Genomic DNA, 11,820 nt, shown 5'->3' with positions numbered 1-11,820 from the left:
CGGTTATCAACCACTCCCCACCTCTGGCACAATTTGGAATGTGGGGGGGGGGGGGGGAGGGGTGGTCCAGAGAGCCTCACAAGGATAGGCTGGGAAGTGTATCATCCAAGCTTGCTGGGCAGCTGGGTTGGGGAGAGAACGGGAAATTGGGGCCGGGTAGGAGCCCCCAGGTTGGGGGGGGGGGTGCGGGGAGCAGTGACTTCAGGAGCCGCTGTTCCTACGCCGGGAGGCATGGTCCCACATGGAGCGCTGCAGCTCCTTGAAGGTGAGCGAGCCCAGGGTGATGGCGCATGGGCCCACGAGGCGGAAGCCGAATGTCTGGTAGAAGGGCACCAGCGCATCCTCACACATGAGCACGGCCCGGCGCACTGCTGGCTGCCTCCCCAGGTGGTGCAGGAACCGCCACATCAGGATGGAGCCCTTGCCTTGTCCCCGGAAAGTGTGGTGCACGGCCAGGGCGCGTAGGTGGGCGGTGTGGCCCCCGGGCCGGTGCAGCGTCATCGACTCCTGGGAACGGGCAAGGGATGTGAGTCCAGGGCATCTCCGTCGATACCTGCCTCCCCAGCTAGCCCCGCTGGCCGAGCAAGCGTCTCTCGAGTGCCTCCAATCGGGGCTCCATTCCTACCCAAGGAGGGCCCCAAACTGGGAGCTGTACCCTCCAAAGAGGTGGGTCCTTTTGACCCGGGAGAGGCCCAGAGGAGGAAATCACAGCCCAGGGGCGCCTGCCCTCACCTGAGTGAGTCTCTCCTGGTCCCAAAGCGAGCCGATGATGAAAGCCACAAGGCGGCCCTCCTGGAACCAGCCCATGGACAGCTCTGGACACAGGGTCAGGAAGTGCTTGATCTCCTCCAGATACAAGGGGCAGATGCCCAGGACAGAGATGAAGGCTGCAAGGGGAGGTACGGCATGTGACTCAGCGGTCACCATGCCACATGCCACTGGCCACCGAGCATCTGCTCAGAAGCCCAGGTGTGCTTTCCCACTCCCCACCCCTCCCCCATAGGAAAGTGGGATTCGGGGCCCTTCCCATCCCCACACACACGCACACACACACACACACACACTCGGTCTGATACTCTGGGGGCCCAGCCACCAAGGACAGGGGCTCCTCCCCATGGACAGACGCGTCAGCGTCCAGACCCTGTGCGGGGCCCACTCACCTTCACGCTCAATCTCAAACACGCTGGCAGCATCCTCCGGGGTGAGGCAGCGGAACTCGTTGGCGGGAAGCGTATGACGCCGCTGGCGGCCTGGGGCCTTTGGGGTCTCCGGCTGCAGCTGCGAGGCCTCGGGCTCCAGCGGGTACGTGCTCTGTGTGGACATCCTAGATGCTGGTGCCTCCCCGGGTGCCCCAGCTTCAGAAGTGGCCTTCGTGGCCGGAAAGGGTCCTGCGGCACCTATCCGGGAGGAGCGAGGGTCAGGGGTACGGTCCTCCTCTCCGATGGGGGCGGGCCAGGGTGACGGCGCGTCTTGCCTCTTGTGGCCGGACCTGGGGTCAGGTGAGTCCCAAAGCAGACCCTGGGGGCCGTAAACATTGGTGCCCTCTCCCCCCCCTTTCCGTCTCAGACAGAAGTACCCGCGGAACAGCCCTTCCACACCTCCAGATCTGGCCTCACTGCCCGCCAGGGACACCCAGGTCTCAGGAGGCGGTGGGAAGGGTGGGCAGGGCTCTGTGGAGCCTGGGGAGGGGCGGCCACCGACCACTTCTGACACAGTTGGTCTTATCTGCCCAGAAGGAGACTTTCCGGTCCTTTGGGTGAAAAGATACCGTGGCTCCAGCTTTCTAGGCGGGTTCGGCCCTTGGCCCTGGAGCAAAAGGCCCTTAACCAAAGCGGGTTCTCAGGGAACCTTCACATTTACTCAGATGGCCTCAGACTGGACCGTGCACGCATGCGGAAGGCATCAGGAGTGCAGGGGTAGTCTGAGGGAGAAGGGAGCCGGCCTGGGGAGCAGCGAGACCCCTCCCGCCCTGCCCCTGGCTCAGCCGCTGTGCCCCTGTGGCGCTGTGTCTCTCCCAAAATACCCTGGGGATTCTTAGAGGAGGCCATCCTTCCCTTAAAAAGCCCATGGCTTCCATACGTGCCTTGCCGCACCGCCCCCCCCCCCGCCCCCTGCTACTTTTTCTCCCTACATCCAGAAGCCCCAGCCAGGGTAGCTCCTGTTCCTGAAGGCTGGGAGCCAGGAGCAGGGGTCCCACCTACCAGCACCCTCAGGAGGGGCCCAGTGTTCCCACCACAGAGCCGATCACCCCGGAGGTAGTCTGCAGGCACAGGAGCCGGGGCGGGGGGGCAGGGGGAATCTGGGACGCCCCCTCGGTGCACGGCTCGCCTGTTGCAGCAGGCGTCACTGGGGAACATGGGATGTTCTCACCGGTTTATAATCCCTGCCCCGCCTCCTTGTCACACCAGCAGGACAAAGCCAGCAGGGCTGTGCGGCTCCGTGCCCTGTCTCTGCCTGTCAGACATCAGCGTGACATATTGGATGCACAAGGGATTACAGTGATTGATGAAGGCCCCAGAGAGGGGCGGGGGGAGGGGCGGGGAGAGCACAGGGCTAAAACCTCAGGGGTCCAGCTCTAATCCCCGCCCTGGCTCTGCCCGGCTGGGACAGGCATTCACCCTTTGTGCTCCGGAGGCTTGGGCAAGCCCACCCCCGAGGGTCCTTTCAGCTTCTGCAGGCTGGGAGTGCTACCATTTGTGGTGGGCTGGGCCTCAGGTACGAGTGTCCTTTAATCCACCTGACAGGCCTGCCCAGTATTAACCCCATTTTAAAGAGAAGGGAACAGAGGCTCAGAGAGGTTGAAGAACCTGCTTAGAGCCTCCCAGCAAGTCGCGGAGGCCAGAAAGGCAACCCCAGGCTGTCTCCCTGTGTCACGCAATTACAGGGTGTGTGTTGATTTTCCACATGACGGATCTGCGCCTTCACACTCCTACTGACCGTCAATCAGACTGTGTCCTCAGATCAGGGTCTCCCAAAGCGAGGGGAGCCAGTGGGTGTGCCGTTGGCCTTGGGAGGAAATGCCCCGATCTCAGTGAGCCTGGAGAGGCAGGCAGGGCTGGAGGCAGCGGTATTCAGACCTTGCCGGGTAGACGGAGACAAGCCACTGATCACCAGACACACGCCTCTACGTCCTGCTCTCATAAATTACCCCCTCCATGTATATAACCAGCTTACCTCTTTCCAGAGCACTCTGAGGAAAAGACCCAGGTCCAGAAGTAAGAGTCAAAGCCCCACGCTCACCGCTCGCTCATCACCTGTCACAAAAACCAGCCTCAACAAGCAAGAGGTCCTTAGTGACTCGTGCCCCCCTGCCATCACCCTGGCGATGCCCTGTCTACCCGCCGCAGAAGGAGGGCCTGCTCTTGCCATGGTCCCGGAGCTCTGCCTATGTGGCTCTGACATCGGGGTCCCCAGACCAGCCCAGATGCCCCCCACACCCACGCTCCTATCTGTGGGATCCCTTCCTCCCAGGGCCTCTCTGCTGTGTGAGGCCCAGCAGAACCCCCAGAGCTTAACGTGCCCCCCACCCCAACTGCTACCGGGCACTTCCTGTCTTTCCCCTTCTGGGGGCCCACGACGGACCTCTCGGGACCGCCCAGAAGACCTCCTCACGCTTGGCTTTCGGGCCTGGTTGGGAAGACAGGTCCAGGACCGGGGCTGGGCACCTCTACCTCCAACCTCAAGGTCTCAGGAAAGGTCTTCTCTGTCCTTCTTAGACCCCGTGGCTCCACCGCGCCCCCTCATGCCCATCGCCACCGCCCAGAGCCACCAGAGAAGAGCAGGCTATCGAATCTGCCTCTCTTTTGATTGACCATTGTATGGCCCTATTCTTTCTGGAAAACACCTCTAGACACATGGAACCTCAGAGACGAAGACAGGACATTATACAAAACATGGCTGAGCTGGGGGACCCGATCCCCCAAGGGGGCAGGGGAGGGAAAGGGAGGGTGAGCTGTCCCCATCAACTGAAGAACCTGACAGTATGCCATCAGCGATGAGAGGGAAAGAGATGGGTGACGGACACACGGGGGTGACGGAGACGGAGAAGGACGCCTCTGTAGTGAAATTAAGAGAAAGGTCAAGAGTGACTGCATTTGTCTCTAGTCCCAGCCTTGCTGAGTGATGATCTCTGGAGGCCTGTCGGAACACCAACCGCTTCCGGACCTCGGGGTGTCCTTCCGCACGAGGAGCTGTCATCAAATTCATCTGACCAACAGAGTGGCCTCAAGGGATGTACCTTGTGAATAAGGGTGCCAGATTTAGCAAATAAAAATGCAGGAAGCCCTGTGAGGTTCAAATTTCAGGTAAACAACTTTTTTTTTTTTTATTTTATTTTTGTTTTTATTTTTACTTTTTTTCGGTGCAAAAAGGTGATTTTGTCACAGCATGGGGACAGGACCCCGTGGGCAGAAAGAGCTGCCTAAAGATGTTACTTTTAGGTAATCTCTACACCCAAACCTAGGGCTCGAACTCACAACCCTGAGATTAAGAGTCTCGCATTCCACTGACTGAGACAGCCAGGTGCCCCACAAATAACTTATTTTTAAGTTTATTTATTTATTTTGAGAGAGAGAGAGAGAGAGAGAGAGAGAAAGGACCAGCAGGGGAGGGGCAGAGAGGGGGGAGGCAGAGGATCCAAAGCAGGCTCTGTGCGACAGCAGAGAGCCCCGCACAGGGCCGAACTCACAAACTGGGAGATCATGACCTGAGCCAAAGTCGGACACTTAACCAGCTGAGCCCCCCAGGCGCCCCATCCCCACGACAAATTTTCTTAAGTATAAGTCTGTCCCCTGCAATATTTGGGACACACCTACACTAAAAAATTGTTGATCCAAAATTCTGATTTCCACCTGAAACTCATGCGACATTTAGGTCAACTCTGTTCAAAGTTAAAAATAGATTTTTTTTAAAAATTCTGATTTTATTGGGCATCCTGTGTTTTATCTGGCTACTCTGTCTGTGAGGTCTGAGAAAGGGAGTGGTCAGCACAGGCCGGGGAAGGGGCAGTGAGGGAACCAGGAAGAATTGCGTGCCTGCACAGGGCACAGGGAAGAAGGTGTCCGAGCCTCGGGCAGGGCTGAAGTCCTTGTGTACATCATGGTGTGATGTCGCTAGCCATTACTGTGACCGATCCAACTCCCCCGGCTTCAAAGCAGGGCTCCCGTGCCTGGCTGCACCTTGAAATCATCTGGGAGCTTTAAAAAATTCCAAGCACTGTGTCACCTCCCCAGAGATTCTCATTTTAAGTTCTGGGGTAGGGCCTCGGGAGCATAGCTCCTCCCCCAGGGGCTTCCTCTGCGCGGCCGGGCCTGAGAACCACTGTTCAAAGTACACATTTTCCAAGGGGCGCCCGGCTGGCTCCGTCAGCAGAGCATGTGACTCTGGGTCTGTGGGTCATGAGTTCGGGCCCCGCACGTGGTGAGTTTATTTAAAAAAAAAAAAAAAAAAAAGGTACATGTTCTCCGAGCTGTAGGTTGGCATCCTGTTTGTCTGCCTTGTGGGGAGAGAGTGTGCCTACCTAGCCATGTGCCCAGAGCAGGGGTTCAAACTTTTGCACCCCTTTGCAAGTGGAGTCTTGGGCGGAGGTCAAGTGTGTAAAACAGATCAAGAGTCCCCACCCCACCCCACCCCCCGACCCTCCTGCAATAGGCCAGAACTGCTGTGAACTCCATGAGGGCCCTGCCAAGATGAGACTGGTCCCAGTAGGGACCCCCTAAGAGAAATGGACTCCCTTCAGAAGCTCAGACTCACTTTAGAGTGCCCTCTGCCTTGAATGGCCCCTGGAACACCGCCCACCCCCCCTGCATGTTCTGAGGCTCTGTCCAGGCTCAGGGGGCAAGAGAAGAGGGCCATCTATGTGACAGGCATCACAGAGGACATCACAGGCTCTCCAACAGCAGAACCAGAGGTGAGCTGTGTATCCGATGGAGTCAGTGTGACCCAGTGTCCTGTGTGGGGACCACTGGCTCAGGGTGCTTCTTTGTAGATCCCCTATTGATATAATTTTGCTCTTTTTTTTTTTAATGTTTATTTTTGAGGGGGGGGGAGGGACAGAGAGAGAGAAGGAGACACAGAATCTGAAGCAGACGCCAGGCTCTGAGCTGTCAGGACAGAACCCAACACAGGGCTTGGACCCACGAACCAGGAGCTCATGACCTGAGCCGAAGTCGGACGCTTAACTGACTGGACCACCCAGGCGCCCTGGTATAATTTTGCTCTTTGCCAGTCTTCTCGCATTGAGAAGCACCAGCTCCCTTGAAAGGGTCCTGTAACCACTGCTCCCCAGTTCTGACTCTGCCCATTGGCCTCCAAACCACACTCCTTCTCACTGGATGTCTCCCCCTTAGGGGTGCCGCCCTCACTCCCTCCGGTCTGGTCTCCCAGTCCACCAGACGGGTCTATGTACATGTGAATGGCAGTTATGGGCTGGGCTCCGGTTCTCTCCCACACGGTTCTTTGGTCCCAAGCAAACCATGGGCGATGGCTTGGCTTCCTGCGTTAGGGCTCCAGAACATTCTATGATAGTTTGGAGCAAGGCTGTTCAGGGCCCATAGAGACACCCCCCACCCCCCACCCCCACACAAGGGTCATGTTACCTAACTCCTCACCTGTCTCAGCCTCACCTCTGACCCAGCTGAGCCCCTATCCCACTAACGATCTGAAGCGGCAAGGATGATGGGTACAGATGTGGCCATACTCGTGATGGAGTAGACGACGGAGGTCTGGGTACTGAAAGAGTGTTCTTTTTTTAAAAAAAATTTTTTTTAACGTTTATTTTTTATTTTTGAGACAGAGAGAGACAGAGCATGAACGGGGGAGGGTCAGAGAGAGAGAGGGAGACACAGAATCCGAAACAGGCTCCAGGCTCTGAGCTGTCAGCACAGACCCCAACGCGGGGCTTGAACTCACGAACTGCGAGATCATGACCTGAGCCGAAGTCGGATGCTTAACCGACTGAGCCACCCAGGCGCCCCTGAAAGAGTGTTCTGAGGGGCTGCGTGTTGGCTCAGGAAAGCTAAGGAACGTCCACTCTTTGCGAGGAAGGAGACATTAGCTGGAAGAAAGGAAAAGGATAAAGACATTTCCCAGAGTCCCAGCCATGGGGCAGTCAACAAGGTCAAGTGCAGCCAGAATGGAGAAGAGATCTCAGATGCTCTTAACACGGAGGCCCCTGGGGGCCTTGAAGTCTTTCAGAAGAGAGGGGTGGGGAGGTGTGAGGGCAGAGGCAGGGGAGCGGCCTCATGGTGGCAAAGCAGAGGTCACAGCAGGGCAGAGGCCACCTGTTAAAGATACACTGACCCGGGGCGCCTGGTGACTCAGTTGGTTAAGCGTCTGACTCTTGATTTTGGCTCAGGTCATGATCTCATGGTTCGTGAGTTCAAGCCCAGAATTAGTCTCTGTGCTGATAGTGCAGAGCCTGCTTGGGATTCTCTCTCTCCCTCTCTCTCTCTCTCTCTCTGCCCCTCCCCTGCTTGTGCTCTCTCTCTCTCTTTCAAAAATAAAATAAACATTAAAAAATTTTTTTAATTAAAAAATAAATAAAATAAATAAAAATTAAAGACACACGGACCCATTGGCAAGACTTCCCCCACCCCCTATCTTATCCCTCCATCCCCCTCTCCCCTCACCAGCACCATCACCTGCAACGACTCTGAGGCACCCACAGAGCCTGGCACAGTGTGGCAGCGAGCATCCACCTGGGCCCAGGTGAGTGACGCCCTGGTCCCAGGACCTCTGGGAACTTCCCACACGGGGCTGCACCTGCTCCTCCCTTCTCTCCTCAATGTGATAATGGCCCGGTTCCCACTACAGGGCCCGGGGGAGTCCACCTGGGGGAGACTGAGAAGCGGGCCCCTTGAGACACAGGGCCCAGAGACACTCTGATGATGTCTCTGAGACCCCAATTTTCCATGCAAAGCAACGGAAAGGCCCTAAGGGGCAGGGAAGGCAGCCCTGTTAGGTTATTTATTTTTGAGAGAGAGACAGCGAGTGGGGGAGAGGCAGAGAGAGAGGGACAGACGGAGGGTCCCAAGCAGCCTCCGTGCCGTCCACGCAGAGCCCGACGTGGGGCTCGAACTCACGAACCACGAGATCATGACCTGAGCCGAAACCAAGAGTTGGACGCTTAACCGACTGAGCCACCCAGAGGCCCCACTGGTTGCGATTTTGGGTGGTTTTGAGGGCGGCTTGTTTCTCTTAACTCCTTCCCTGGACTTCAGATCCGCCCTGCAGGCCTCGCGCTGAGCACACTTTGCCTAGTTTACCTTTTCAAACTTAGTCTGTTACGTGCAGGCTCCCCGGGAAACAGAAACCGAGATAGAGGATTGCACGCAGCAGTCTCGCTGGGGAGAGCTCTCGGGGGCCGACCCTGTCAGGGAGCAGGGGAAGCAGCCCTGGGTGGAGGGAGAGGTCCGTCATGTTGCTGTCATTGCCACAGAGGCCTCGGCCCATCTCGTGGGAGCTCAGGAGCCAGGAAGCCCTTCAGAGACACCCAGGTTGAATGAAGCAGGGGGCAGGCCTCTTTGCCCTGCATTGACCTTGGTTGAGGCAGCTTCCTGAGCTGAGAGCAGCCCTGCCAGCCAGGGGGCGGGTGCTCTTGGATCATTCTCTCCATGCTGCCAAGAGCCGCCCTGGCGGTGTGTTAGCACCAAATTCCAGGGTCCTTGCCAGGGTGATAAATCCCGTTGTGGGGAGAAGTGTTCCCAGAACTACGCATTCACCTTATCCAGCTTGATGTTCTGCCCCTCTTGGCCCCGTGTCCTTGACTCCAGTCGCACGTTCTCCCCGCTCCTGTCGGTACCAGCGGCTGGCACCTGCAGGCCCTTCCAGGTACAGCCTTTCTCCTCCCTTAGGTGGCCCAGCACGTCACCAGCCGGGTTATGCTGTGATTGAGACCCAGCTATTGATCTGGTCCAAACAGAGGAGATAGAGTAGACCCTTGGGGTCCGGGGGTGGGGGAGGGTTGGCGCTTGTCTTAGAAGGAAGAGTCTTGTCTTCCGGCAAAGAGAAAGCAATAATCTGTCACAGGCGGGAGGGGGGCCACACCTGTGAGGGTCCAGAAGGCTCAAGGAGATGTTCTCAAGGCTTTGAGATTTTCGAGCACAGCAATCCAGGTATCCCCAGGTGTCTCAGAGCCCCCCTTCTTCCCAATTAGGGTCCTCCTTGGCATAGCTGACTCACCAAGTTTGGGAATTCAACCTCCTCTGGGGTTCTGCTGGCCTGATTAAGTCCAGAACCTGATCCCTTACTTTTCTCTGTTCCCTAACTTCGGGCGGTGCGTTTCTACCCAGGAGGCCCTCTGGCTTATATACTGAGCTTTGAACTGGTGACCCATCACCCGTAGCTTTTCACTGTCTCTAGTGCGACTGCCCCCAGCAATAGTCATGAGATGCCGTAGTCCTTACAATGACCACTCTCCCGTGCCTTGCAAATGCCTGAGATTTTCCTTTTTTTTTTTTTTTTTTTTAACCGCATTTCCTTCTGCTGGTACCCAACCCAGTTTGTTGCCCACAAAAGTTTTAACCACTGCACGGCTGTAGGGTGCCAGGGGCCAGCACCTACCACTGCTGATGGAGCTCCTCGTTAGTAGGTGGATGATCCAGCTGTAGAATCCCATTCATTTTTTAAAATTTTTATTTATTTGCTTATTATTTCTTTATTTTTAAAAAGATTTAATGTTTGTTTTTCAGAGACAGATCATGAGTGGGGGGGGGGGCAGGGGGAGAGGGAGACACAGAATCCAAAGCAGGCTCCAGGCTCTGAGCTGCCAGCACAGAGCCCGACTCGGGGCCCGAACTCATGAACTGCGAGATTATGACCTGAGCCAAAGTCAGACGCTTAACCGACTGAGCCACCCAGGCGCTCCTATTTATTTGCTTTTGAGAGAGACAGAGAGGGCAAGAGGAGAAGGGGCAGAGAGAGAGAGGGAGAGAGAGAGAATCCCAAGCTACTCCACACTGTCAGCTGAAAAGCCCAAGGTGGGGCTCGAACTCACAGATCATGATTTCATGAGATCATGACCTGAGCCGAAACCAAGAGTCGGACGCTCAACCGACTGAGCCACCCAGGAGCCCCTCTAGAATCCCTTTCAGGGTCTGTTCCCTAGGACCACACTTGGCACCAATTACGGGTCAGATTGCCCAGGAAACAGACTTAAAGACTCTGAGGATGTTTACTGGGAGTGTCCTCAGGGAGCAAGGGCAGCAGAAGCGGGCAGAGGGAGAAGTTTAACCTTGATGAGGAAGTTCTAGCAGAGACCTCAGCTGAGCCCAGGAGAAGCTCCGAAGTCGGGGTGGCCCTTCCCAGGTGTCCTGAATGGAGGTGAAAGGCCAGGCTTTGTTCCTCCTTAAGGACAGTCGTCGGATGGCTGAGGCACCTTCTTCTGGCCGAGGGCAACCCTTGGAAAGGTACCCCAGCCGTGATCCTCAGCGACCAGTGCCTGGCAGTGGGGGAAGGGTTTCTTGGGATCTGAAGGTGGATTCGGGCTACACACCACTGTATCCGCTGACGCCCATCTCCCCAACAGGCTTTATGAACCCCTGGAAAACAGAGCCCGGGGTGAAAGTGGAAGTGTGTCCCCCAGAGTAGGTGTCTATCAACAGGTGTTGATTCTTCCGTTGAGGAGGATGGCGTTTAGCTTCTTGACTTCCTGTGGATTTATTTTGAAGCCTCATTTGCATAGATAGGCTGGTTTCACTGCAGGGCTGAGTGGAGCCCCGTCCTTGTTGGGGGTTCACTATCTGACATAGTACACAGGGCAGTTTCCTCAGGAACCTTCCAGACCTTTCTGGAACGGAGGTGTCAAAGGCAGGGAGGGATCGCCATCTCCTGGAGAAAGAAGGGACTTACGGCTCCCTGAACATCTGGAGCCCTGCTTGTCCAACAGAAAGGTCATGTGAGCCTCATAGGTGACTTTCATTTTGTCCTAGCCACATGAAGCAGCCACAAGAGACAGGTGAGCTGGATTTTAATAATATATTTTATTTGACTCACTACAGATACAATATTGTCATTTCAACAAGTAATCGATATAAAATTTTTGAGATATTTTGGATTTTTTTTTTTTTTTTTGCAACCAAGTCTTCAAAATTCAGTGTATATTTTACACTTACCGCACATGCCAGTTCAGACTAGCCTCATTTCAAGGGCTCCAGACCTACACGTGGTTAGGGGTTACCGCAAAAGCCAGCACAGATCTAGAGGCTGAAGTCCGAGGAGAGAACAAGAGTATGTGTGTGTTTGTGTGTTTGTATATGTGAATGTTCCTCTCCATATATAGGAAACGAGAGCAGGGCACTTGAAGAAAAACAGGGGTCAGGTCCCAGAGACCCGGTGACACATTTAGGGCCGTTGGAGGAGGTTGGCTTGTTCTGTTCAATCACTCAACAAAAATCTTTGGAGCACCGGGTGCCTGGGTGGCTCAGTTGGTTGAGCGTCCGACTCTGGGTTTCGGCTCAGGTGATGGTCTCGCGGTTCGTGGGTTCGAGCCCCACTGTCAGACTCCACGCTGATGGTGCGGGTGATGGGATTCTGTCTGTCTGCCCCTGCCCTGCTTTCTCTCTCAATCTCAATCTCAAAATAAATAAATAAACTTAAAAAAAAAAAAACAAACACCTTTGGAGACCTTCTTTTTTTTTTTTTTTCAACATTTTATTTATTTTTGAGACAGGGAGAGACAGAGCATGAACGGGGGAGGGTCAGAGAGAGGGAGACACAGAATCCGAAACAGGCTCCAGGCTCTGAACTGTCAGCACAGAGCCCGACTCGGGGCTCGAACTCACGGACCGTGAGATCATGACCTGAGCCGGAGTCGGCCGCTTA

General features: G+C 55.7%; 1 protein-coding gene across 1 annotated transcript; it reads right to left on the bottom strand.

Moving 5' to 3' along the window:
• Positions 1-179: 179 nt before the first annotated feature.
• Positions 180-1,703, bottom strand: AANAT (aralkylamine N-acetyltransferase). Its single transcript, XM_042966394.1, has one exon. It carries the CDS (start codon positions 499-501, stop codon positions 202-204), a length of 300 nt encoding a protein of 99 aa, XP_042822328.1. The 5' UTR covers positions 502-1,703; the 3' UTR covers positions 180-201.
• Positions 1,704-11,820: the final 10,117 nt, after the last annotated feature.

This window comes from Panthera tigris, chromosome E1 (assembly GCF_018350195.1).
Source record: "Panthera tigris isolate Pti1 chromosome E1, P.tigris_Pti1_mat1.1, whole genome shotgun sequence".
Classification (NCBI taxonomy): Eukaryota; Metazoa; Chordata; class Mammalia; order Carnivora; family Felidae; genus Panthera; species Panthera tigris.
Note: the sequence above shows the minus strand (reverse complement) of the source record. Positions and strands in the feature narration are given on the sequence as shown.

What these genes read in the sequence shown, in the direction of transcription:
- AANAT (XM_042966394.1), bottom strand. Translation starts at nt 501, where the DNA reads ATGACGCTGCACCGGCCCGGGGGCCACACCGCCCACCTACGCGCCCTG.